The sequence below is a fragment of the Vulpes lagopus genome, chromosome 14 (genome assembly GCF_018345385.1).
Source record: "Vulpes lagopus strain Blue_001 chromosome 14, ASM1834538v1, whole genome shotgun sequence".
Lineage (NCBI taxonomy): Eukaryota > Metazoa > Chordata > Mammalia > Carnivora > Canidae > Vulpes > Vulpes lagopus.
In genome coordinates this window covers 27,597,288-27,624,434 of record NC_054837.1, presented here as the reverse complement: position 1 = coordinate 27,624,434, position 27,147 = coordinate 27,597,288, and the positions used below count along the sequence as shown (strand labels likewise).

The following is a 27,147-nucleotide window of genomic DNA, read 5'->3' as shown; positions in this document are numbered from 1 at the left end:
CCAGGGGAAGGAGAACCAGATGTCAGCAGGCAAACACCTGACAGAGATAGCTTCAGATAAAGGGACAGGGTGGGGGTGGCCTTCAGGTAACATAGGTTTCTGAGGACCTCAGTGTTTGGGGTGTGGGGCTACTGCTTAAGAGGCTACAGGAGAAGGGCCCTTGGCAGGCTCATGCAAGCCAGAATGCTAGATCTTTCTCCAGGTTTGGGGTACCTGCTTGGCAGCACCATGAGTACTCACTCACCCAGCTGAGCCCCTGGGGAGACACAGGAAAAAAAAGAGGCCTGTGTGGGTGAAGGGCCGTCAGGGACAAGCCTCAAGTGCCCTACCTTGATCTCCTAGAGTTCAAAGCCCAAGCTACAAGCAGCCTGCTCCAATATCCAGGAGGTGCGGCGATGCACACGCCTCGAGATGCCGGACAACCTCTACACCTTTGTCTTAAAGGTAAGTGGCAACTTTTCACACCCAGGAGTCACACCTACACACCTGAGGCATCTACATACCTGTTCCCTTCCTCCCTGCCAGGTGAAGGACCGGACAGACATCATTTTTGAAGTGGGGGATGAGCAGCAGCTGAATTCCTGGATGGCTGAGCTCCGGGAGTGCACAGGCCACGGGTGAGGCCCCAGACGGGAGGGCCCTACTTCTGGAAGTTTTTCCTGCTCCTCTGGTTTACCCAGATCCTAATCTCAGCCTCTTCAGCAGGCTGGAGAGCACAGACCCAGAGATGCATATTCCCTCAGCCCTAGAGCCTGGCACATCCACCTCTCCAAGGGGAAGCACAGATTCCCTGAACCAAGGTGAGTGGGTCCAGGCCTCCATCCTCCATGTAAGTTGGAATCAGCTTCAGCCCAAGACAGAAGGTACGCAATGGGGGGTGGTGTGGGGGGTGTCACCATCACCCATTTTGTCTACCAGGTGCTTCTCCTGGGGGGCTGCTGGACCCAGCCTGTCAGAAAACAGATCATTTCCTGTCCTGTTACCCCTGGTTCCATGGCCCCATCTCCCGGGTGAAGGCGGCTCAGCTGGTTCAGCTGCAGGGTCCTGATGCTCATGGAGTGTTTCTGGTACGGCAGAGTGAGACACGGCGTGGAGAATATGTGCTCACATTCAACTTCCAAGGCATAGCCAAGGTATGGGGCATGGCAGGTGGAACTGTACCCCCCAACCCCAAGGTCAAGGCCCTCAGGCCAGTGCCTGAAAGTACTTTGCTCTCCTCCTGTAGCACCTGCGCTTGTCGCTGACTGAGCGGGGCCAGTGCCGAGTGCAGCATCTGCACTTCCCCTCTGTCGTGGACATGCTACACCACTTCCAGCGCTCCCCCATCCCACTCGAGTGCGGAGCTGCCTGTGATGTCCGCTTGTCCAGCTATGTGGTAGTCGTCTCTCAGCCACCAGGTGTGACCCTTGATAAAGGGGGTGGGTGGCACAGGGACCCAGGTAGAGGGTAAAAGCTTGCTGCAAGCCTAGGAGCATGGAGATCTGTTTTTGTGTTCTTCCAGCATCTACACCCTGTCACATGTTGGTCTCTCTCTTGGTCCCTTGTCCCCCAGGTTCCTCCAACACTGTCCTGTTTCCGTTCTCCCTCGCTCACTGGGATTCGGAGCTGGGCCTTCCCCACCTTAGTTCTTCTGGCTGTCCACGGGGGCTTGGCCCAGAGGGTCTCCCAGGCCGATCCTCTCCCCCAGAGCAGATATTCCACCTGGTGCCTTCGCCCGAGGAGCTGGCCAACAGCCTACGGCACCTGGAGCCTGAACCTGCCAGTCGAGCCCGGGACTCAGACTACGAAATGGACTCCTCCTCCCGGAGCCATCTACGGGCCATAGACAATCAGTATACACCTCTCTGACGGGCAGCGAGGAATCCCCAGCCTCACACATGCCCCTGAGGAACACAAGCAAACAGAGATGTGAACTTGTGAATGTAACTTTCTTTCCTTCCTTCCAGAGAGAGTTTTAAGGGACACTGTTAACTGCTCATTCCAGTTTGGATGTGACCCTTCTATTAGGCCTGTTGAAGGGCCTCCTATAAGTTTCATCCATCCACCACTTGGCTTTCTCCTCATTGTTTACAGATGTAGTTCTTGTTCGCAGATGCCACTAGTTCCTGCCCTGAGTCCCTAGGACCAGGCCCCGTCCCTCTTACAGGAGGTGGTGGGGTGAGGGCCAGAGCTGGCGGTGGAACCTCGGTTCTCTTTTTCACTGACATTGTCACAGCCGATGGCAGATTCTCGGGGGTGGGGTGGGGTGGGTTGTCAGGAAGCCCAAAACACTAACAAGCCCTGGATTCTCATATTGGTTTGCCTGTTGTAGCCTCAGCCCACATGGCAGGTCTGCCATCACCCATGCCATAGGTGAACACACCAATTCTGCTCTGACTTGCAGCTTTAGTTTGGACAAAGCTCAAGGTTAAAAATGACTTTAAACATTTTACCTCAGATTAATTTTTCAAAGGATTCAGGTCTCAAAACTCAATTATTGCTTATTTCATTGCACTCTTTAATACCCAGGCAACAGAGACAGCTATGCAAACCTTACTTGACAAGTTCCCGGTCTGAGCCAGCATGCCTGGCTTCCATGTCTTTTTCATCCTCAGGACAGTCACCTGCTGCTGAGTAGCCACTGTCCTTCTTAAATGTAGGGAAGTGAAGTTTTGTCACCCTTTCAGGGAAATTCAGGCAATTACTGAAATAGGAGGGTGGCAAGGATAATTCTACCCTGGTGCCTTATGAATAAAAAACTGGATTGTGGTTTACAGCAGCTTTATGGTGAGAATTCAACTAGTTTAACTAAGGGGCAAAGGAGGCACAAGCAAAAAGGCAGGAAGGGCTCCTAGGCCCTATCTTCTGGTAAATCCTTCACCAACAGGGCTGGCTCAGAGCCCCCCAGGCATCTAGTGGCTTATGAACTATTCCACAAGGAATAGGAATAGGAGCTAGGAGTCTGGTGCCACAGCTAATGAGAAACTCTTTTAACAGCCCACAATCAGTTTCTGTTCCAGCTGCTTACTGCTTCATTTGATGAGGAATGTGTGTGTATGAACACATGGGCACACATCATCTCCAACAGCCCAGGGGGTCCTAAAGTCCAATCTCCATCTATACTTTCCTTTCACCAGTAATACAATTCACAGGGTGGCTGGCTCTTCCTAAAACTTTCATGCAGAGGCTCAGAAACAAGGGGGGCAGTGACTCTGGGGTGCCAGCAGAGCCATTCAATATAGCCACCAGGGTCACCAAAGTGGCTTCTAGGAAACTAGGAGTTTAGCACAGCTTAACATTTATAGATACATCAGTCTTAGCCTCTAACTATTGCTTGCCTTTTTTGGGGTGAGGGTCTGGTCTACTCCCTCCAGCCATTCTCTGTATTTCCAGAAGTCAGACTTTTGCTTCTAGAATTTTCTGGGTTTTCATTGTGGGGGTGGGGATGGGTGGAGGGAGCAAGCGGTGTCACCTCTTCACTACTTTAAAAACGATTGTAAAGCAGATCCGATCCAGATTTGTGGTCTTCTAAGGACACCTCTTTCCTTCTACACATCAAGCAGGTCTCTCTATGTAACGGATGCTAAGTGTGAACCAGAGAAGTAAGCGCTATTCTGGATTTCTATTAGAGAAAGCTTGTCACAGGAAGTCAATGCTGAGAAGTCACTGGTACAGATTGTCCCCTTGTCGATACAGGAAAGGGGCCAAGTAGACAACAACCCAAGGAAGCCCCCTCCCTCTCACTAGAAGGGATGGGATCTAAAAATCTGGGATTTGACATTTTTAAGCCAGGGGCACTCGCTTCTCAGCTTCTCACCATACAATTCTCAGGCAGCGCCAGGCACAGCAAACTAGCAGCTCTGATCCACTGGCTACAAAGGACACGTTCTGTGACAGAAAATTGGAAATCACCCACCTCCAGACTGCTTCAGTATAAGATGCTCAAGAAAAACACTTTTTAAACATGTCCAATTTACCAGGACAGCTCAAATACATTCTGAAAAAAAGCCCCCTCATAGACTGGGAAGTAGTGACACTGAGCCAATGCCTTTTGTTTCTGCTAGAGCAGGTCGAGATGGAGGAAAAGGAGTAGTGAGTCCCTGGGCTTGATGCCTTCACAGGCAATGAGGAAATGATCCTGCTGGCTGGCCTGCCACGGTCACAGCATACCCCACCACCCTCCTGGCCCCAATGTGACAGCTGCTGGCAGCAAGAAGCCAAGCCAACAGCCTCCACTGAGAGCCCAGGCTCTGAGTGCCAGATGGACAGTAAGCACCACGATCCCTTATCTCTAATTACAGACAAGGATAGCTTGACTGCTCCCAACACCATCACTTCCTTTCTTCTGTCTTGAATAAACTTTTAGAAACTAATAGTCACCAGCACCAAAGAATTAAGTCAACTAACCTGCCTTGAATTTTAGACCAGCAATCCATATGGCTTTATCTGGTATAAATCTTCTGCCTTTGATCATTTCTGGACCGTGTAGGAAAAAGGAATAGCAATTATTAAAATCTTAGGCCAGAGAACACTATTTTTACATAACAGTTTCTTAATGTAAAATCAAGGCCTTGAACTCTTTCCCTAAGTGTCACCTGAGATTCCTTCATGCTTTTAATTCAGGGCTATGTCTCATCACAAATGTCATATGAGCTCTAACATCTCCCACAGGCTAGAGGAACTTGATAGTATATTATCCACTGCCTCTTAACAAGGACACATCTGACACCCAGTGTTTGGAATAAGTAGCACAATGTAATAACATAATAAATGGATCCATTCTGTATCATTATAGGCAGAAGGTATTGGCAAATTTTTATGTATTGTTTATGTACTGTACAAGTAACTTATTCTCAAATAATGCAAATTTTGCTATAATGTACAAATTGCTACACATGAATTAAAAAGTTTTCAGAATCTTGTTGCCACAATATCTAAAGGCTCTCGTAACAGGACTATGGTCTCTTCAAAATCCTTGCTCTCCTCAATTACTTCCTTTTCCCTTTGTCCTCCCACAAATGGGGAACATGAGCAATGCTGAGAGTCTACAGCAGTAAGCTACTTTGTACATCCCTGCACTGTTTTAGCTTTTCAGCCCTCTGGATTTACCAGTTTCTTTTTAAAAAGTATCGCCTGCCCCCTACTGGTAAACCAGATGTGTGAATCAGGAAGACTTCAGACTAACACCACTCATCTGTGTTCAGGAGATATTAAAAAGGAAGCTTACAGAACCAGCGTCAGGCTGAGGATGTGGGATCTCAGTGCTGCCCAGCTCTGGCCAGCCTTCCTCCTCCTGGAGCGGACCTTTATCCACCAAAGAGAATGTCTCAGTCTTGTCTTTTTCTAGAGATACCTTGAACCAGAACTAAAGGTGAAGAAGAAAAGTCATTTGACAACTAACCTTCCAGGACATTTAAGAAAGCACACTCAGCCCTCCTGCCTTGATACGAAGTATCCTATAACAGAAATATCTTAAGCTTATACAAACACACACTAACTTGATATCAGTTTTTAAAACTTTTTTTATTTTTTAATTTTTTTTAAGTTTTTATTTTATATTATCTACAAAGTAAAAGTTTTTCCCTTAACTTAAAAGTTGAACCACTGTAGACAGTGATCACTCCATCAAACTTGATTTATAAATAATAACCCGTCATTTTGACGGTAAGAATTTACTGAACCTTTGTCAAGTTTAGTAAAAGGGCGTTCCAAGTCTTGATTATTATTTTTTTTTTTTTAGCAGTAATAGCAGCAAGAATCACTCTTGTTACTTTTGCTAGCTGATGTGTTCGTGACTTTCGAGGGTCATTAAAAAATAAATAACTTCCAGTTTCAGCAAGCAGAGCTGGGGTACTTGCGGGACTCTGAAACAGCATATGGAATTATGGAACAGCCCACAAGTTCCTAAATGCCTCTACTCGGTCCAAATATCTTCCACTGCAAGTGAACTGTTAGCATTCCTATTGGATGTTACAAGAAATCAACATATATTTTTTAAAAACAAAATAAATGAAATTCTAGTTTTCTGTGCTTCCAGTTGGTAGAAGCAGTAGAAGGGAGGAGGGAATTTGGCCTTTCGGTTCCTCCAGGGCAGCCTTACAACTGCTGTTGGTGGTGGGCTTGTACTGTAAAAAAGAAAAGCGGATATTTAAACAGAGAACTGGCAACACCACACATTAGCCTAGTGTCTCTGCAGCACATGACTGTAAACTATCCTTGTGCTAGCTGAACAAGGCTCAAAATTTAATTCACTCTCCCCCCCACCCATCTGCACCAAAAGGGGGAGGGGTAGGTGGGTGAGTAGAAACAAACCAGTCAGATGTAAAACCACTTCAGATAAAACTCCCAGAAGACTTGTTGCTCATGGGGTAGAAAAAAAGTCCTTAACATACCCCCTCCCCAAATACTAGCCAAGCACCAGTATTGCTTTCAGAGTAACAGGTTAGACTGTGAAATATTGCCATGGCAGCCATCAAGTATTAGAGCACAATCACGGGGCCTTCTCTCCCTGTCAGGGCATAGGCTGGAGCTAATGCTACACTCAAAACCAATCCACACACAGCACACTTTCTATTCAGTAGTATTCTCCAGAGCTACAATCAACTCTGCCATGGTGGTAGCCACCCCCGTCAGACTGGGGGCGGGGGGACTAAGGAAGGAAAACGCTGCCCTGTACAGCCTATTATAAACAAGGAAGGCCAACTGAGTCCTAAGCATGCATCAGCCACACAGAATGCTGCTGCTGCTTCTCATCAAGCCAAATCCTGTATACCATCAGAACACACACAGACTCGGTCGGCTCCTGGAAGCCTCAGGCCCTGACACTGAACTGATCGTCACAGTCCCTACTGTGCACACTCTGACGGGTCTTGCTAGTTCTCAAATGCGGGGCTTAAAGCGATGGCCCTGCCTGCCATTCGACCTGTGCGAGCAGAATGCTTTGGGGTGCCCGGCGGCCCCTGCACACACACGCCTCACCTGAAGGGTGCGTCATATAGGGGAAATGCGCTGTTGTCGAGACTGGAATGGGCTGTAGTGCACTTTGAGCGAGGGCGGCCTGGGGACCGCCGGGTGGCTGTGTCGTCATTAGCATCATTGGCGCATGGGCAGTTGGATGAGAAGGAACCATTCCTGACTGTACATGAGCCTGAAACAGAGAGCTCTTTTACGCATACAGGCAACATCTCCAGCTTAAACAACATGTCAACTGTGTTCCTTTCACTGGGCTGGGGCAGGAAAGGCCAACAGGGGGCCCCCCAGGGCCCTTTCTTTTCTCTGGGGACACTCCCTAATGGATCATCAACTGACCTACAGACATGCTTCACCCGTTAGCAGGTCCTGTAAGGCTGAAGGAGCAGGCGCCCAACAGTCTGGGTAAAAATAAGGGCTGCAACATCCTAGCCTTCAACATTTCTGTTTGCTGGATTCTACGTATTGGGGGGGGGGGGGGGGGGGGAAGACTGTTACAAAGCTCAGATATCTGATCCAAGGGCAGCTTTCTCAACTTAATAGGTAAGATGCAATGATGCTTCAGAATCTGGCTTCTGAGTGGGGCCTGAAGTAGTTTTAAAGATAACTTCCTTTAAATAGGAAAACAGGTGATGATAATAATCTACATGGGAATTACTTAGCCCTCTTGTGGTCTGCTCCTCCCTTCTGTTTCTTGCCTGCTCACCAGCACATCTCTGTGAAGAATGCGTCGGGACAGCGAGAAGTGACAGTCTTTATTCTAAGAGATATGCTGACTGAGCAGGAGGAAGAGGCTGCAGTAAATAGCTCCAATGAAATGCGGAGGAGTAATGTGAATTTATCTAGGCCAGCCCTGTGTCCCTAAACCAAGTGATAGTGAGTGCAACCTGGTCTCACTGTCAGGTTGGAAAGGGTTTAAGCCAGCTTAAATCGCTGGATCCCAGCTCTGGGGGGAATATGGCAGGGCCAGGAAGAACCCTCCTTTCCTGCCTCCCATACTGTGCACTTGTTCTAGACCACAATAAGCCTTGAATGAAATGCTGTTTTTACTATCTTACATATTCCAATGGGCCCATGGCATATCTGGACTTCCCTAGAAGTGTTAACCTTTTTCTCTTTCAGCACAAAACCACAAAAGTGAGGTTTTAGGAACCCCAACTTACATGTAAATTCACATACCTACTTAGCCACCAGCCTCTGCTAACCACCTACAGGACCCCAGTTCTCATGAAGCTCCTGATTCAGCCAAACCACGCTGGCCCACACCTGAGCAAACCAGCTTCCCTCCCCACTATCAAAAACAAATCATCCACTGCAGTGCACCATACTACAGAACCCTCACTTGTGCAGAGGACACCCAAACCTCCCAGACCTGTGGAACTCTAATTACAAGGTCGCCTTCTGAGAGTGAGCTCCAACTGAGTCGCATCTCTAGCCCCTAGCACGCCAGAGCCTCAGTGGCGCACTGTTCGACATGAAATGGAGTTCAGTGAGCAGTCTAGCTTAGACCTGCCTAAGAGAGTTCTGTTATGAAAGCAGCAAAAAGAGCCATCAAATACAGCCGATTCACCCATAACAGTTCCAGGGAGGGCCTCAAGGACAGTGTTAGAGCCCAACTTCAGTGCAGCTCTTTACTAAGATAATCCAACTTGGCCCTGGATTGCATTGGACTTTTGTCAGCAGCTGATGCAGCCAGCAACCACTGAGATGGCAACCACACCTTTCAACCATTAGAGGCTTACGCTGGAGGTGAGCTCCAAAATGCCTTCCAGGCTGCTCTTTAAGAAAAATGGGAACACCTGAGTTGCTTCCAGCTTCTAGTTACACTGCACCAATGTACAAGGCCAAGCCCTTTCAAGAAGTACAACATATGGTCAAAGCGGGTGTACCAAGAGGCAAGGAAAACAAGTGGAGAGATTTCTCTAGAACTCGTGTGACTAACATTCAAGCTGACAGGCTCAGGGCAGTCACCTCAGAGAGCTGAGAGTTTGTGAAGGCCCAATCTTCCTGCCAGACTTCTGTGTGTGTGTGTGTGTGTGTGTGTGTGTGTGTGTGTGTTAGGGGGAGGAAGGATGGGGAAGGAGGGAGGGAGAGGAAAAGAAAGAATATATATATTATGTATATACATATAGCAGTGAAGCTATATAAACATAGCAAAGCAGACACAGGAAGGAAAGGACTGGGTTGCATTCCAAAGTCGGAGATATTTTTAAGGTCTCAGATGGTAAACATTAAAAGACTGACCAATCAGCAACTTCACTGATCCCATTACAAAACCACACCAACATTCATTTAGGGCCAGATCACATGTATTTGAGGGGGAAAAGGGAGACAGGCAAATGGCATCACACACAGGGTTTCCTAGCTTGCAGAGCATCTGGCTCTTTGCTGCTTATCTGATAACCTTCATATTCTACTTGGTCTTCACATAAAGTTGGCTAAAGATGGTTTACCTGAGGTACGTGGGCCATGTGGGGAGGATTGGTGTATGCCGGCTGAACATGAGAAGGATGGATTGTAAAGACGGTCTGTTGTGCTGTTGGGAAACTATTCTGTGGCGACTGCGTATTGGAGGCAGGGGTCATGGAAGGTGGGGTTGGTGCAAGCCCCGCGTGGTAAATGGCTGACTGCTGCTGTGGACTGGCCAGATGGAGAGCCTGAGCGGCCTGGTGCTGATGGTGCTGCAAAGCGACAAGAAAGAACTGAGACAACCATTTCTTGAATGAAAGGCAGTTAAGGTCACACACAGAGCTGAACTCCACATATGAAAACAGGCTCCCCTGGGCCCATCTAAAATGAGGAGCAGTGGCAAGTACCAGAGAATGTACAGGGTGGTAAGGGCAGGGCTGGTGGTTGCAAGCCCTCAATCAAGCAGAGGTAGAACAAGACCACTGCCCCAGGGAACTGAAAGATGTCAAAGAGATCCTTCACTGTCCTGTTAACAAACATGACTACAGAAGCTAACATGGGGAGAAAAACAAAACAAAAAAACCTCAAAACAACAAAAAAACCAAAAACCAAACTCACTGTATAATTGTCAGGAATGAAATTTAAAAAAAAAAAAAAGGTCCCGAATTCCTTATATAACGTTAAATTAGATTTTTTTTCACTCAGTTATTTCTACGACTTATCCAATCACCTCATTCTTAGCACATATCTTAATGTGACTTAAAAACGGTAACAACAACAACAACAACAACAACAAAAACCAACCAAACAAACAAAAAAAAAGCAGTAACAACAAAAAACAAATCCCAGGGGCATAGAAGGCAGAGTTAGCTGTATGCTGGCTTCAGAAGGCAGGGCTGTGAGGTGTTTTGATCACATGGTACCTAGCAGGATACTTAGCACTGAAGAAAATTCTCAGTAAATAGAATGAGGATACAATTCTACAAGACCTGAGTTTCTCCTTACCTGAACAGGACTGGGTGCAGGATGACTTCCACCATGTTGGCTTTGCTGTTGTCCGGTGGGGGTAGCTGAAGGCTGAGGATGTGGAGTATGTGGGTGCAGGGTAGCATTAGGGTGCGCATACTGCTGAGCAAGGGAGCCAGTGGAAACTGAAGTGAAAGAAAAAGGTGTGTGTACAATCGGCATGTAGGACTGTCCCAATTGCTCCTCTGTGCCTCATCAGCTGAGCTTTCATGATACTCAGTGTGTAATTTATGGTTATACCAATCTCTATGTTTGACTCCATTTAAACCATCCATTTTCATGAAAATCTAAGTGTGAAATCATTGCTTACCAGTCAGACTGGCATTTTATTTATATAACACAGCTGTATACATTATTTTAAAATCTAATTAAATTTACTCTTAAAACAGTCACTAGATTCTCCGGACTTAAAAGCATAAGCAGAAACAATTCTCTCTCTCTCACACACACACACACCTCTCTCTTTAGCTCAAGGCCATCATCTGGCTAACCTCACCATGCTACTGCCCTGAAGCAGGTGCAGTGTCCCATGGGCACTGACTGCATTGGGACCAGGGGAAAGGGTTGGGTAAGGTATGTGGCAAGGTCAGGGCTCTATTTTCACAGACAAATGACCATAATCTACCTTAGCTGGTCACAGAAGTCACTCTGCCACTCAGTTCATTCACTGGACCCGCCCTACTCAAGACCTTTTTCACCTTTAAGAGATTCAGTAGATAGAATCACCTAAACAAGGTAGAAAAAAATGAACTCCCTTCAAAGCATCCCAGCCTTTAGAAAGATTTTTACTAGCTAAAGTAACTTCAAAGGAAATATGATGGGCCACTCTATGTAAAAATGTGTTAAGATAAGAAGTCAAAGCCAATTCTTAATAAATCTTAGCAAGGACCATACCTTGATACCAAACAGGAGATCAGGTGTAAATTCATTTATTCATGTATTCCCAAAACAGCAATTTGAGAGTCAAAATCACAGTAAGATGAGTTCATTGCTTCCAGTGACTACTGACAGTACAAAGATACAAATCTAACCATGATGTGGCAAAGAGCTGAGCAGTGTTCTCAAAACACATCCCTAGCAACATATGACTTCCAGCCTTCTCTCAAATTCATCCCAAAATCCCAGAAAAGTGAAGCCTATATTCAGAAACAATTCCAAAATAGTTTATCATGTTCTTTATAGGACATGTGAGCAAATATAGACAAACAGGGGACTGACAGGAAGAAACAAGCACTGCTTTGAGATCAGGAACTCAACTCCAACAGTCTAACAGGCAAGACTACCAAGAGTCACCAGCATAGGTGATACCCAGCATGTCCCACAGAAATGTTATGCGGAGGGTTAGGCACATGAAGCAATTCTGCAATGCTTGACACTGTAGGGCTAAAGGCTACCAACATTCCAGCCTAACTCATTATCTCCAATTGTATATGTATTTTAAAATGTATAGATATCTTTTTAAAGTAGGCTTTATGCCCAGCATGAGGCTTAAACTCACAACCCTAAGATCGAGAGTTGCACACTCTTCCAACTGAACTAGCCAGGTGCCCCATACGTGTATCTTTTAAAAGAGGGAAGGGCGAGGCAAAGAGTCAGTGCTAGGATCACCTGTGCATCCATTGCCAATGGCATAGCAGGCATTAATATTTGTTAATACCCAGATTAGATTAAACAAAACACTTTTGTTTATACATTGAAAAGGTCTCCCTAACTGTAAGAGTTAATACACACTGGAACATATTAACAAGGAAAATTGCGGCAAGATATTCTCTGGGTGTTTTTAGGAAGAGCCCATGCTGTCTTCTGGGAGCTGGGAAGAATAATGTGCTAATAATTGCTTTTCTTGAACTCCATGGTCCCCTGAGTCTATAAAGTCAGGGTCTTTCTTCTAATTCATTTGCTTACTAAGAGGTCATTCTTCACCATCATATTCATTAGGTTAACTTTCAGATGCCCCAAACTGTCTAGGCACTTGACTTGGTCTAAAAGACTTGACATAAATTTTGAGCCTGACTCTGCTCTTAATGAAAATCTTACACTCATTTTTCAAATTTGTTTTTAAATAACTAAAATAATCACATGTAGCTAATTGGCTACTGATTAGATAACACAATTTATCATCACAGAGAGTAGTTCTACTGGATTAAGTGATGTCTAGAGTCATTCATGCCCCCCCCCCTTTTTAAAAGACCTCTCCACCCCCAACACAGGGCTCCAACTTTTGACCCTGAGATCAAGAGTCACATGCTCTACCTACCGAGCCAGCCAAACTTCTTAAATGTTTCATTTGTAACAATACTAAATCTGTCTAGTGGAAAGTAAGTCCTGAATCCCAAGTTCAATTTATGAGGTTTCATAAAGACAGAGTACAGAATCCCAGAGTTTCTATTTTTTAAACTTTATTCAAGAAATATTTGTACTTTTAATAACCTTCTAAGCAAAGTTAAGGAAACATAAATAAAAAAATAAACTAGCTGAGTGCTGTATTATTAATTTTCTGACATAAAGACATTACACCTCACAAGGAGAACAATTATGCCCCAGAAGTCTCATAATGAAGCGCTTCATTGATTAAAAAAAGGTTAAAATCTTGAAATTTGGAAAAAAAAGATGGAATTTTTTGAAAGATGAAATATGTTTTACATGCATTTTTAAAAGGCTTCTCTGTGATAGGAGTTTACCAACTTGATGGATTTAAAATAGAGTATTCTAATTTGTATCTCACTTGCATTCATAGCACAAATACCTCAAGTATCCAAACTGTATTCATTTACACAGGCTTTTGTTTTAAAAACTTCATCCTTTCCTAAACACCAACAAACTACAATGCATTATACGAAAAATCAAGCATATGTAAATATGCTTAATTAGCTGCAAATAAAAACTTTAGAAGGTTTAATTAAAAATATTTTCCTCTGTTTATCTTCTTGCTTAAAAGATATCTGCTCAGCAAGTACCTCAACCAGGAACTCTTTCCCCCCCTCAGATATGGAAACTGGAAAGCTAATTGGGAAAAATGTGAAATTGACATTTTAATTCAATACTTATATAACAAAAATACAGTTTGGTTCCCTGAATAGTCAGTTAAGAATGAGACAAAGAAAGGTGGGATAGGAGGGACATTAAAAGGCTGGGGCCGGGGGCTGGAAGGGAAGAGAGCCAAAAGAAAGGAACCAAGATAGAGTAAATGAGGAAAAAATCTACTAGAATCAGGGAAAGGGAGAGGGAAGAGTGAAAGGCAATAAATGCTGGATTGAGCTGAGTCTATCATTTAACTGTTTTTATTATGTTATAATTATTTCATTAATTTAGCTAAATATTCCAAAGATTAAAAATAAAGTAAATTTTCTTCAAATTCAGACTAAGCTATTCATTGGTTAAACTTTTATCTTTAAAAATTAAGTTGTCTTCAGGAAACCTGGATGAATTCAGGTCAAAGTATTGCTTTTTTGGGTTTTACCTGGTCCACAAGCTTCCTACTCATTGGGTTCCTTGATACAAATGTTTAAAAACTCTAAATGTGTAACTTCTTAAATCCCCGTAACACTAACCACATTATAAAAATTGTTTCCTAAGCCATGATCTTACTGAAGCCAATTCAGTCTACAAGGCTGTGTGTTTAATTTTTAACTAGGCTTATCATTTTGACCTTGGATGCACAAGTCATGAGAGATCACCAGCACTGCAAAACTAAACATGAAAACAAAATCTCCCAATTTGATGTTAAATTCAGAAAAAAAGGAAGTAAAGGAAAACCGAACTCTTAAAGTGGAATAAATGGCAACAGAGACACAAACCATGACAAAAGGGCTTGTGGGGAGGGAGTGGTACAAAGCAGCAAATTAAATTACAAATAGCAGCCCCACTGTTAGCTTCTTTTAAAAACTAATACTTCCTTTTAGAGGAAGTTGTACTAAGGCAGTTAATACTTAGGTTTGATGATTAAAGACCTTTTAGCTACTTACCAGGAAACTCACTCCAAAATTACTATCAGAGACAGTAAGATGGTGAGGATAACTACATTTGAGACCTCAAATTGAGATAATAAAATTAATTACTGACACTGTCTTTTACATACTACATCACATACAAAGCTTCCCTTTAATAGTATAGATATACAGCAAGACTCCTTTTTAAAGAGCATCTATTAAAGGATTAAATTTGTTAACAATTCCTGGCACCAAATGAATAACATGTACACACTTATTTTTGGATACCAAGTCATGACGCAGTTAATGAAAACTTTTAAGTCAAAATGTTTTCTCAACTTTTAAAAAACTGGCAGTTAGTAGATTCAGACATTAAGTCTTTCTAACATAATCCAAAATTTAGTATCTAAAATCTTATTCCTTAATATCCCTTAGAATATAGTATTGCACATAAAGTGACTCATTGCTGGCATACATTTCTGAAGGACTTCTGCAAGTTAGTACCTTTCCTATCCAAATACCAAAAAGTCTATGACTAGCCTTTTTTAAAAACTGCCCTAACAAAATAAAGACGACACACCTTTCATGTTCATTTCCAAAAGAGACCTGCCTAGATTCTCCATTTAGGAGCCATTGTTTACCTTTTCACTGGTGGTGAGAGGGGCCAGTGCTGCCAAATGTAATCAAGCAGCTAGGTTGTGCTTTCCATGTGAAGCTCAAAAAGTCCTGGGGTATCTACCACCTGAGTATTTTAAACCTCAGTCCATGCAAAGACTGAGAAGACAGAAAGGTTTCTTCTCTAAATTTTCAGCACTATTCAATTAAAAAAAGCCTTGTAAGGATAATTTTCTTCTTACCAGGATACTGAAAAAGCCTAATATTTTAAGCTTTTTATACTAAGTTTGTGGTTTGGTAAAAAAAAAAAAAAAAGGCAGTTCAGCAGAAGTTTCTCTGAACAAGGAAAATATTAGGCATTTCCAAAAACAGTCACATGTTTGCTTGGTATGCAAAAATTAATTTCTGAAGCAACTCAATTTTTAATTAACTCCAGCTTTCTTAAGCTGGGTTATACTTCTTTAAAACTCTCAATTATTTACAAATATACATATTTTCAATGATTTTGTGGCACAAGGAAATATTGCTCAACAAGTCTACTCCCTTAACATGTATTCTTTAAAAAGTGTTTTACTGTTCAATTAAAATTAGTATAAAAAACCCAACTCACTGGCAAAGTAGAAAGAAGGGCTTGTCTCCTTGTTGTATGGTAATTTGGGACATGCTGAATTTGGGAAATAGAAAGGTAAATTAGCCTTTTGAGGTGTGCATTTTCCTAATTTTCTGGAAAGGTTGACATATTTAGTAATTTCTTTTTGTATTCATGCATAAATCATTTTTTCTTATTTTACAAGAGATGACAAGCACTTTAAACATTGCTACAAAATTAAACAAAATAGGGCTGAACCAAAAGACATTTTTCTTCTATATTGATGGGTCAAGTTCCACATGCTGACTTGCTTAAATGAAAGGAATAAAATCATTATCTAATCAAAAGACCAACATGGCATTCCACTAAATATAAATTCCACTGAATATAAACAATGCAACAAAATAAGAGAATATTTACCAAGTTTAATTCAAAAGACTCAAACAATTTTGTAAATCATTATTTTTAGAAACATAATAGTGGTAATATTAACCTGGGTATAATATCATTTCTTATTAAAATGTCTACATAAACAGAGGTGTGTGTGTGTGTGTGTGTGTGTGCGTGTGTGTGTTAAGTATATATGGAAGGATATGCACCAAAATGTTAACACGTACTTGTTAGGAGGAGGGATAGGTGCATTTTAAATCTTTTTGCCAAAAAAAAATAAATAAATAAATAAATAAATAAATAAATAAATAAATAAATAAATAAATAAATAAAATCTTTTTGCCTACTGTATTTTCTAATTTATCTGCATTAAACTACCAAAACAAACTCAAAAAGGATTCTGGACCTAACTCTTCTTGATGGTTTTAGTTAGTAGACAAAGTTTCATTACTACTATTTCTGAAAGGGAAAATAACACCACTGCCATTAAACAAAATTAGGTGAATTAGAAGACCAAGAAACAGTAACTTCTTAGGAGGGAAGGAGTATAAGCAACGATTTAAGTTAGATTAAGGTCAAAGAGATGAAGTTTGTGATCAAAAGTCCTTTCTAAGATAGCTAGAAAGAGAATAAGGTCAACAACTACTTAGAATGTTTAATATCCCCTAATAATTTAGCCATTTGGTAATCCGTCAGCATATTTATATTAAATACACCAACCACTTAAAGACAACAATCAGTCTTCCATTTTGTATTCATTAGTGCCCTTTCTATTCTTTAAAAGACTTTTGCTATGGCCATAAAAATGAATAAATGACAAAAAGGTCACATGTAACTGTCGCCAACATCTAGGTGCATATTCTTTTGTTTGCATAAAAAGTTGAAAAAAAAGTTGAAAATATTTAGATAGAATGAAGTTTAAAAATAGACATAATTCATACTCAAAATACTTGGTTCCTTTATGAAATATAAACTGTTCAAGGGAAATGAGTGTAAAATTAGCATTTCTATGCAACAGATTTGTCTTAGCTTAAAATAATAATGTACTTTTAAAAATGTCTGTATATCTGGCATAATTACAACTTGGAAGACCTAAAATAACTGAAATAAATTATTGAAGAATTAATGAACTTGCTTTACTAAATTATAACTTATGATGGGAAAGAATAAAATACTTCATTTCCTAGTGTGCTTTTTAGAGTATGAATATTCCAAACAAGAACCTTGAGTAACCAGCAACAATCAGATCAAGTCCATAGCCTCACCACAGCCTGCCCTCATCAACTGAGGTCAATTAAATACAATCTATGTAAATTGCAGGAGAGTAGTTCAGATTGGCTTAGCAACTTTCTACTGGCATTAAAGAACTGGTCTTAATGATTAGTTCATTCCCGATTTCACTGGATATTAGGTCTAATGTTTCGTTTGCAATACTTCTGATTTACCCACATTTGAATTGACTTCAGGGTCCAAGGCCAACTACTTTTCAAATGGAAATGTTTTTGGGAGAGGAGTTATAAAACCATTAATGTCTCAAATACAGTATTTACTATACAGGCTATTTCAAACCAATGGACATCCAACCAAAAGACAAAACCAGATGCTGGAAGTAAATGAACACACTGAGGAGAAAGATTCTTCTCAACATCACAGTATTATATTACTACAATGTCTCATAAGCATGGGCACACAAATAACTATTTTCTAAAAAGTTAATGGAAATTTTAGCCGAAAAAGTTTTAGATCTGGGGATCCCTGGTGGCTCAGAGGTTTAGCGCCTGCCTTCAGCCCAGGGCGTGATCCTGGAGTCCCAGGACAGAGTCCCACATAAGGCTCCCTGCATGGAGCCTGCTTCTCCCTCTGCCTGTGTCTCTGCCTCTCTCTTTGTGTCTCTCATGAATAAATAAATAAAATCTTAGTCCTGGTTAAGACAAGCCAGTGACAGGTAACCATAACCAAACTCATAAGCCAAATCAGTCTGTTGGTATTATTTTTCAATTACATTATGAATATGAATGGGTTTCTTACAAGAAAATTTCCCCAAATATGGCAATTACATTATTTTAATTTAAAGGGTATAATTCACAATAGAAAGTTTTAAGTGATAATGTGGAAAATAAAGATTTAATTTTTTTATAAAAGCAATGCCTTTAATTTTCTAACATTCCTATCATTGCAAACGTGTGCAGTAGGAGCATGCCTCCAGGAAGAAAGCACAAGCAGTGGGTTATGGGTGACAAGGTTTACTGCTGCTGCCTAGGTCCTATTCCTGTGAACCTACAAAATGTCACCAACTGCAGTCCTTAAAAAAGTTTTAAAAGATTTAAATAATGCAATGTCCACGTTATTACATGTAATTATAATTTTTTTGTCATAGTGGCATATTTTTCATTTGTATGAATAATCTTATTAAATTTCTCTTCTCCCACTCCAAAAAATTTGAAATCTCAATGGGAAAACCTAAATGACAGTACAGGAATGCTCAGAAAGTTCAAAACAAAACTTACATTTTAGCAAAACTAGCACTAATTAAAGCTGTTTTTTGAAAAATATAATACAGGTCAACTCACTGATTCCATATTATAAAAGTGGAAATCATATTTTAAATTCTCAACATTGAAAACCGGATTATTTTAGTACTTTATTTTTATTTTATTTTTTTTTTATTATTTTAGTACTTTAGATAGCTGCTAAGTTGACCTGCACAAAGTTCTCCAGCCACAAAACTAAGATGGAGATTTTTGCCTATTTTTATTTTATGTATTATTTAATTATTTTATATAGGATACTTCTCATTTTCATTTTACCACTGTTTATTATGATTATATTAGTGTGACTCCTGTCTAAAGCAATTTCTACCACTTAAAATACAGCATGAAGCAGAAACAAAGTAGCATTCATTTTAACAAACAGCAATAAAAATAAATGCCAATGATTGCCAGAGGAAGGAATGAAGCAGAATGTTTTCTTGCTAGAGAGTGCTTTCACTAAGGCAAAACTTTCTTGCATGTCTTAGGCAGGTAGGTCCTACCAAAAGGTTGTAATACTGGTGAGGAAGAAGAGGAAGATGCCTTTCTCCACAAATTATACTGTTACACAAATCATTCCATTTCAGTTAAAGGGGAGACATTTGAAGACAAAAATTTCAGGAACAGAAGTCAAAATGATTTGCCAAGACTTAGAGAAATGGATTCATCTTTTCTTTAGATTCTTGAACGTCAATGGTATAAAAGGCTAAGTTATTCTTAAGGTTTCTTTTTAGAGCTTTAAAATAAATTACTAGTCACACACACTGAAAGAGACAAACAAAATGCTTCCTACCATACATCGCATGTGTCTGCTCATGAGCCCCGTACTGAGTTGCTGAAGAAGACACTAAACCAGGCTGGGCATGTGCTGGCGGTGCCATCATTCTAGCATTACCCTGTATTACAGGACTATAGACATGAGGATGCTGTGTTCAAACAAAAAATAAAGAAAATACATTAAAATATCGAATAGAGTCAAGCAAATCTTTAGTCAGATGTCTTAACTCCATGCTTCCCAGGTTTACAGAAACAACTCTGAAAATCCTAAAACTGTTTTTGGCTATTTCCTTTAAATACTTACACTGATCAGCAATCTTCTTATACTAAAAAGGCCCTCAAATCCTTTGCTATCTACCTCACCACAACACAGAACACAAAATACAGAGGGAAAGTCTTTTACCATATTTAAAGTTAAAATTAAAAGTTATATTTAAATGGAACAAAAATAAAAGAGTTAGGTCATATCGGCCTTACCTGAGACTGATAATGTGGCACATGCTGAACAAGAGGCTGATTTGGAAACTGCTGAGGACTATAGGCAACGTACTGTGTGGAATAAGCTGGTGGGGTGGCCACAATCGGCGGGCCTGCTGCTGAGGCAGGGTGCATCATGGCGCTCTGATGATGCTGCTCTTGCCGCTGTTGGGGCATATTTGGTACTGCAGAAAAGAGGACTTAATATTAGAAAATACCATCTCTTCAGAATCAAACACATGAACATGGTCCACAAAACTCTACGTGATGTGACCCTCCTGCCTGCCCCTTCAATACCATGTTATACCACTCCCACCACCACCTTCAGCCACTCCGGACTATTTTCCTAGCATACATGCTATTATTCCTCAGCCTCAAATACTGATTCTCAACTCTCGGCTTGGACAACTCTGACTCATCCTTCAGGTGTCAGTGTAAAAGCAACTTCCTCAAAGACACTCTCTCTAATGATCCCCAGATTTGATAAAATCCCTGTAAATAGACTCTTACAGCACTATGAAAAGTTTCCTTCGTATTACTGCCCAGATCATGTTTCATACACCTAATTATGCCACTTGCTACAGAAGGGTATTAGAGTTATTCAAAGAAAAACAACAGTACAAGAAAAAAAGTCAAAACAGACTCAACACTAAGCTTAACTCTATCTTAATTTCCCAGCCCTGAATTCTTACACAATTTCTTGCTCTTTCTCAAAAAAATAGCATCATGTGCTATCATGTATCACGTTTCTTAATAGTTCTTTTAAAAATTTACTCTATGTCTTTTATTAATTTTTAAAAGATTTTATTTATTTGAGACAGAGTGAGTGAGCAGGGGGAGGCGCAGGAGGAGAGGGAAAAGCAGACTCCTTGCTAAGCAGGGAGCCCCACCCTAGGCTTGATCTCAGGACCTGAGATCATGACCTTAGCCAAAGGCAGATGCCCAAGCAAGTGAACCACCCAGGGGTCCCTACATGTTTTTTTATTATTCCACAGATATTTCTGTCTCGTGGTACTTCCTGTGTTAAAATTCTAATTAAGAATTCAGCTCAACTTGGGCATCTGGCTAGCCAGGTCAGTAGAGTATACAATTCTCATTCTTGGGGTATGAATTTGAGCCCCACACATTGGGTATATAGATTACTAAAAAAAAAAATCAGTTCAGCTGTCATCTCTTCTGTAATATCTTTCCTAGTTCCCCCAAAAGAGTTATAGCTGCATGCTCTGTGTACCCCCTCCTCACATGTCTATTATAGCACTGATGGTTGTCTGTCATGGATTTGTGGCGTGATGTTAAGAGCCACTTGAGGGAAGGAATCATGAATCACTGCTTTCAACAAGGTAGGAGGCACAAAGAATGTATTAACTTGGCATGTTCATGAAGTCATCAGAACTGATTTACAAGTAATTATTAATTTAGAGAATTTATTTTTAAATATTTGAATATTCTTGCTAAAAATTTAATGACTATTGCTGAAATTTAGGAAAGCTAGCTTATACAGTGTTTTATCTATCTATCTATTTCAAGCAAACTTGAAAATGGAAGAAACATGTATACAGTAATGTTTTTCTGAATTTGATCTTGAGAGTCCACATATTGAAAAAGCAATTCCTTTTAGTAAAGAAAAGCCACCCCCAATAAAAATAAATAAATAAATAAATAAATAAATAAATAAATAAAAGAAAAGCCACCCCAACTCCTATAACATTTTTAACAAATGAAATTTTGTCTAATTAAGTTCACTAACTGAGCTTAACCTTTTCACTATTTGATACTTGATTCTAACCCTCATATATTTAAAAAATTAATTTAAAAAAGCCAGTCAAGTGTACAATCTTTTAAAATTAAAATCCTAGTTATACACACAGAATATGCTTGAATACAATTTTAAAACATAAAAAAAATTCAACAATACAAAACAAAACCCTCCCTCTCACCATTTATATACTATTTTTTTCACTAAGAGCAACCACTGTGTGTGGCCTTCTAGATTATTTCCTAGATATTGGCACACATCCATATGTATTTATACAGACATATACTTGGGTTTTATGGTGGTTTTTTTTTTCCTTAAATGGAATCTACCTTAATATTAAACTATAATTTAGATGGACCATAGTTTAAGCCATTTCCTTATGTCCAGTTGTTTTCAACTGAGAGCAATTTTGTCTTTCAAGGGACACTTGGCAATATCTGGAGACATTTTGGTTGTCACAACTGAGAAAAGGGAAAGTACTGCTAGTATCTAATGGGTTAAGTCTAGGTACAAATAAACCAAAAATATCTGTCCCAAAATGTCAACAGTGCCAAGGCTAAGAAATTCTGCTTTATGTTAATTAAGTTCTTAACTTTGGCATATTCTTAAACACAACACAATTTTTCTCACAGGTTGCAAAAAACATTGCATTTGGACCAAGAAGACAAAGTGGTTTTGTGTAAAGGCCTTAGCATCATGCAGGAAAGATAGGCCTTATATAATCCATGACTGTATTTGAGAAGCAAGTCCTATTACTTGACTGATAATATAGCAGGATACAAAATTAACATAAAGACAGCAATAGGCTTCATAAACTTAAACTTACTTCATAAGCTACTACTCAGATGATGCTGTGGAAAACACCCTGGTTTACAGTAACAACATAAAAAGAAAATATCTTTTAAAACCGAAAAAACACAAAATCTTTTAAGACAAACTTTTAAAAAACCACTAAGGATACAGTAATAGCTTTAAAGAAGCAGAAAAGCCTAATTATTCTTCCATAGGATGACAAATAAGAAGATAGCAATTTTTCCTTAATTTATAAATTTAATGTGATCCCAATAAAAATGCCAATCGGCAAACTGAATGTTAAAAACCATGAGTTCATACTGACAGAACAACAAAACCTGTCATCTGTCAACCTTTAGAGGTTGGTAGGAAATCAACTCATTATTTTGAGAACTTTCTTGAAATCATGGCATCTTAATTGCACAAACTATACCTCACAGTAACCAGTTTGACAAGGTAAAGTTTTTCTTTATAGAAATATCCGACTTAATAATTGAAGAAAGGATGACAGAATGAGAATGTCACCATTTTGTAATGAAATGACGGACCTAGGTCTAGACAATGATGGTCAGTGGCTGCTAAAACAGAGAAGAGCTAGTAGGAAATATTCTCCTGGATAAAGCTATCCTACCATCATAAAAAAGAGAGATGATATTATGTGACTCCTAATGATAGTACACACTTCACTAAAACATATTAGATTAAGTTTAAAAAAACTACAACTTGATCTTATGAAGCCTCTCTAGATACCTATTATCAGTTTATAAGGATTAAAGAGAACAGAGGGCCACTTTAAGCAACACCACAGAGATGCAATCCCTGAAATTCAAATTGTAGGAAAGAACACAGGACAAAGAAGCTGGATTTAAGTAAAATGTAAAGAGGGGGGGAAAAAAAAAAACTAAAGGGAAAACTTTAAGAGAGACATCATTAAAAGAGATACATCAATCAAATAAAAAGTGGATTTTGGATGATGGCTAGCCATCATCTGAGCTTTCAGTGAGTTGTAATCACTGATTTCATATATATAGTAACATAAAAGTTTGAAATAATTAAATGTGACAGAGACAAATGCTGAGCAAATGCTGTTGGAAAAATGGTGCCAAAAGACTTGCTTGAAACTGGACTGCCACAAACTTGTGCTTTGTAAAAAAAAAAAAAAAGGAGGGGGGGCAGTATCTGCAGAGTATAATAAAAGGAAGTATGCCTGTACCTAACACTCTAAGATAATGCTTCACCCTAAGAACAGGAGCAATGTAAGGATCACATCACTTAGAAGACTTAGCGCAATGAAGAAAAAGATATAGTGATTGGATTATGATGTACACAGAAAACTCTTACTCTAAAAGAAGCTACTAGAAACAGTATGTTTAGGAAAGTGGTAAGACACAAGTCAGTTTTAAAAAATCAAGTGTATCTGTACACTTGGTAAATAGTGTTAAACAATTTTAAAATACTGAAAGAACAGCATAAAAATATGAAATACTGATAAATTTAAGAAAATATATGCAAAACTTACACAATGAAAAAACTAGGAAACACTGGTGAAACTGAAGATTTAAGATATACTATGTTTCTGAATTGAAAAATTCAGTATTATTCAAGGGGTTACAATTCCCCCCTAAACTGATCTTCAGATACAATATATAATCCCAAGCTGATTCTAAAATTTATTTGATAATGTAAGGGCACCTGGCTGGCTCAGCTGGAGCAGCACGCAACTCTTGATCTTGGGGTTGTGAGTTTGAGCCCCATGTTGGGTGTAGAGATTACTTAAAAAAATAAAATCTTCAAAAATAAGTAAAATAGGGCAGCCCTGGTGGCTTGGGGTTTAGCGCTGCCTTCAGCCCAGGGTGTCCTCCTGGAGACCCGGGATCAAGTCCCACGTCGGGCTCCATGCATGGAGCCTACTTCTCCCTCTGCCTGTGTCTCTGCCTCTCTCTCTCTCTGTGTGTGTCTCTCTTGAATAAATAAATTCTTTAAAAAAAATCAGTAAAATAAAATTTATTATAAATAACAGCATTCAATAAAGTACTAGCACGAGGATACAGACACAGGAACTGTTCAGGAACAGACCACATATGTATGGTCAACTGAATTCTGTTAAGATGCCAAGATAATTTAATAGATAAAACAGGCTGGTGCTGAGAAAACTGTATGTGTGTGTGCATACATATATAGCAAAAAATGAACCTCAACATTAACCTCATGCCCTATACAAAAATTAATTTCAGATCATAAAAGATAAACCTTATACTAAACTTTAAGAAGTAAACATAAAAATATTCACAATCTAAAGCAGGCAAAGAAATGAGTGACAAGAGAAGAATCTGATTGATTAAATAGGACTTCATCAAATTTACCACCACCAGCTCTTCAAATAAAAACCTGATTAAAAGCAAGCCAAAGACTGGGAGAAAAATATTCATAATACCTACTTCAGATAAAAAGACTTATATCCAAAATAGATTAAAATAACTGTTACAATTAATAGTAGAAAAAGACACCTAATGTAAACAAAGGGAAAATATTTGAATAAACACTTTACAAAAGAAAACTGATGGCTAATTAATGCAGGAATAAATGCCCATGATCAATAATCATCAGGGTAATGTACATATAAGGCATAACAACACACCCAACAGACTGGCCAAAATTAAAAAGACAAGTAATACTAAGTGTTGACAAGGATGCAGAGTATTTATAACTCTCAAACGTAGTTGATCAGTTGGAATGTAAAATGATACAATCACTTTGGAAAACAATTTGTCAGTTTCTTACTAATTTAAAACTGCACTTACCATACAACTCAAAACCCCCACTCTAGGTGTTTACCCAAGAGAAATGAAAACAAACACGTGTACACAAATGCTCTTATAGCATATATATTCATTAATAGTAAAAAACTGGAAATAACCAAAATACTCATCAAACCTGTAACACGTAAACTTAATTATAGTTTAATCATAAAAATGGAATGCTACGGAGCAATAAAAAAGAAACTGATACAAGTGACACCATGAAATATTCTCAAATTATTATGCTGCTTTAAACCAGACACACAAAAAAAACATATACTATATGATTCCTTTATAAAAAATTCTAGAAAAGTCAAATGTCAAATCTAATGTATAATAAGAAAAAGCAGATCAATGGTTGCCTGAAGCCAGGGGTAGGTGACTAGAGTTTGACAAAGAAGAGGCACAAAGCACAATCTACATCTTGTTTAATGAGGCAATAACAAGAGTAAATACACTTGTTAAAACTTACCAAAACGTACACTTAAAAGGAATACATTTCACTGTATGCAAATTATAGAAAATAACTAATTTTAAAATTTCTGGATGCCATTTGGAATAAGATTAACTAGATTCATCACACAATGTGTGCAAGATAATTTCCAAATGGATCAGAGATTAAATAATGTTAAAGAAAAAGGAACTATACACATTCTGAAAGGAAAGCCATATGAATTTCTTTACTACACAAGTGGGAAAAATATTAAAAACAATAAAAACAATAATAAACTGAACTTCCATCAATATTAAAAACTCTGTGCTGCAAAGGACACTGTGAAGCAAGTAAAAAGATGCCTTTGCAAATGGAAGAAAGTATTTGTAAATCCTATATCTGATAAAGGATTTACATACGGAATATATAAAGAACTCCTACAATTCAATTATTAAAAGACAAATAATCAAGTTAAAAATATGTCAAGGGTGTCTGGCTGCCTTATGTCAGGTGTCCAACTCTTGATTTCGGCTCAGATTATGATCTCAGGCTGTGAGATAGAGTCCCATGTTGAGGTTCTGGGCTTGGTGGGGAGTCTGGTTGAGATTCTCTCTTTAACCCTCTCCCTTTCCCCTTTAACCCTCCCCCCCCCCCCCCACCTTGCATGCATGCATGCCATGCACGCTCTTTAAACTAACAATCAAAAAGGGGGAACAACTCAACGAGGCATCAACTAATAAATGGATAAATGTGGTATGCCCATATAATGGAGTATTATGCATCCACAAAAAGGAAAGAAGTACTGATAAATGCTCCAATATGGATGAATCTTGAAAACATCATACTATGTGAAAGAAGCAAGTTGCAAAGGCTACATACAGCATGATTTCACTTATAAAATAGCCAGAAAAGGTAAATCTATAGAGAAAGAAAGCAGATTAGTATGCCTAAGGTGTAAAGAGTGTATATGCATGGGAAGGGGCAAGATTTTTTTCTTTTTCTTTTCCCTTTTTTCCCCCCCAAAGATTTTATTTATTTATTCATGAGACACAGAGAGACAGAGATACAGGCAGAGGGAGAAGTAGGCTCCATGCAGGGAACTGGATGTGGGACTCGATCCCAGGTCGCCAGGATCATGCCCTGGACTGAAGGTGGCGCTAAACTGCTGAGCCACCCGGGCTGCCCCGTTTTCCCTTTTCTTTTCTGTTGAGAGAGAGTATACACACAAGTGTGTGCACACAAAGGCAGGGAGGAGCAGAGAGAGAAAATCTTAAGCAGGCTCCAAGCCCAGCACGGAGGCTGATGCAAGGCTCAATCCCACAATGCTGGGATCATGACCTAAGGCAGTATGAAAAGTCTGACACTTAACCAAATGAACCACCCAGGTGCCACAAAGATATACATGATTTCTTATTAGAGTGATAAAAATATTGTGGGTTTTAAGATTTTATTTATTCATTCATGAGAGACACACAGAGAGAGGCAGAGACACAGGCAGAGGGAGAAGCAGGCTCCCTGTGGGGAGCCTGATACGGAACTGGATCCAGGACTCCAGGATCACGCCCCGAGCCGAAGGCAGATGCTCAACCACTGAACCATCCAGTCGTTTGAACCCCCCAACCTTTTTTAAAGAAGTAAACTTCATATCCAATATGGGGCTCAAACTCACAATCTAAAGAT

General features: G+C 39.8%; 2 protein-coding genes across 10 annotated transcripts in view; one reads left to right on the top strand and one right to left on the bottom strand.

Moving 5' to 3' along the window:
- SH2B3 (SH2B adaptor protein 3) overlaps positions 1 to 4,896 on the top strand; it is a 39,568-nt gene extending 34,672 nt beyond the window's left edge. The window contains exons 3-8 of one of the 2 annotated variants that reach the window (XM_041728855.1): positions 343 to 444; positions 526 to 617; positions 706 to 800; positions 919 to 1,133; positions 1,226 to 1,397; positions 1,553 to 4,896. In XM_041728855.1, coding sequence (XP_041584789.1) covers positions 343 to 444; positions 526 to 617; positions 706 to 800; positions 919 to 1,133; positions 1,226 to 1,397; positions 1,553 to 1,848 — 972 coding nt within the window. In that variant the 3' untranslated portion in view covers positions 1,849 to 4,896. Of the gene's footprint in view, positions 1 to 342; positions 445 to 525; positions 618 to 702; positions 801 to 918; positions 1,134 to 1,225; positions 1,398 to 1,552 lie in introns of both variants that reach the window. The other variant, XM_041728854.1, reaches the window with a different exon arrangement.
- Positions 4,897 to 5,483: 587 nt separating this feature from the next.
- The window catches only part of ATXN2 (ataxin 2), a 114,690-nt gene continuing 93,026 nt past the window's right edge, over positions 5,484 to 27,147 (bottom strand). For 5 of the 8 annotated variants that reach the window (XM_041728851.1, XM_041728846.1, XM_041728847.1 and 2 more), the window contains 7 exons: positions 19,689 to 19,873; positions 19,228 to 19,360; positions 15,538 to 15,591; positions 10,363 to 10,508; positions 9,402 to 9,629; positions 6,958 to 7,126; positions 5,484 to 6,104 (listed from right to left, as the gene is read on the bottom strand). In XM_041728851.1, coding sequence (XP_041584785.1) covers positions 6,076 to 6,104; positions 6,958 to 7,126; positions 9,402 to 9,629; positions 10,363 to 10,508; positions 15,538 to 15,591; positions 19,228 to 19,360; positions 19,689 to 19,873 — 944 coding nt within the window. In that variant the 3' untranslated portion in view covers positions 5,484 to 6,075. The remainder of the gene's footprint in view (positions 6,105 to 6,957; positions 7,127 to 9,401; positions 9,630 to 10,362; positions 10,509 to 15,537; positions 15,592 to 19,227; positions 19,361 to 19,688; positions 19,874 to 27,147) is intronic. The other 3 variants (XM_041728848.1, XM_041728849.1, XM_041728850.1) reach the window with 2 other exon arrangements.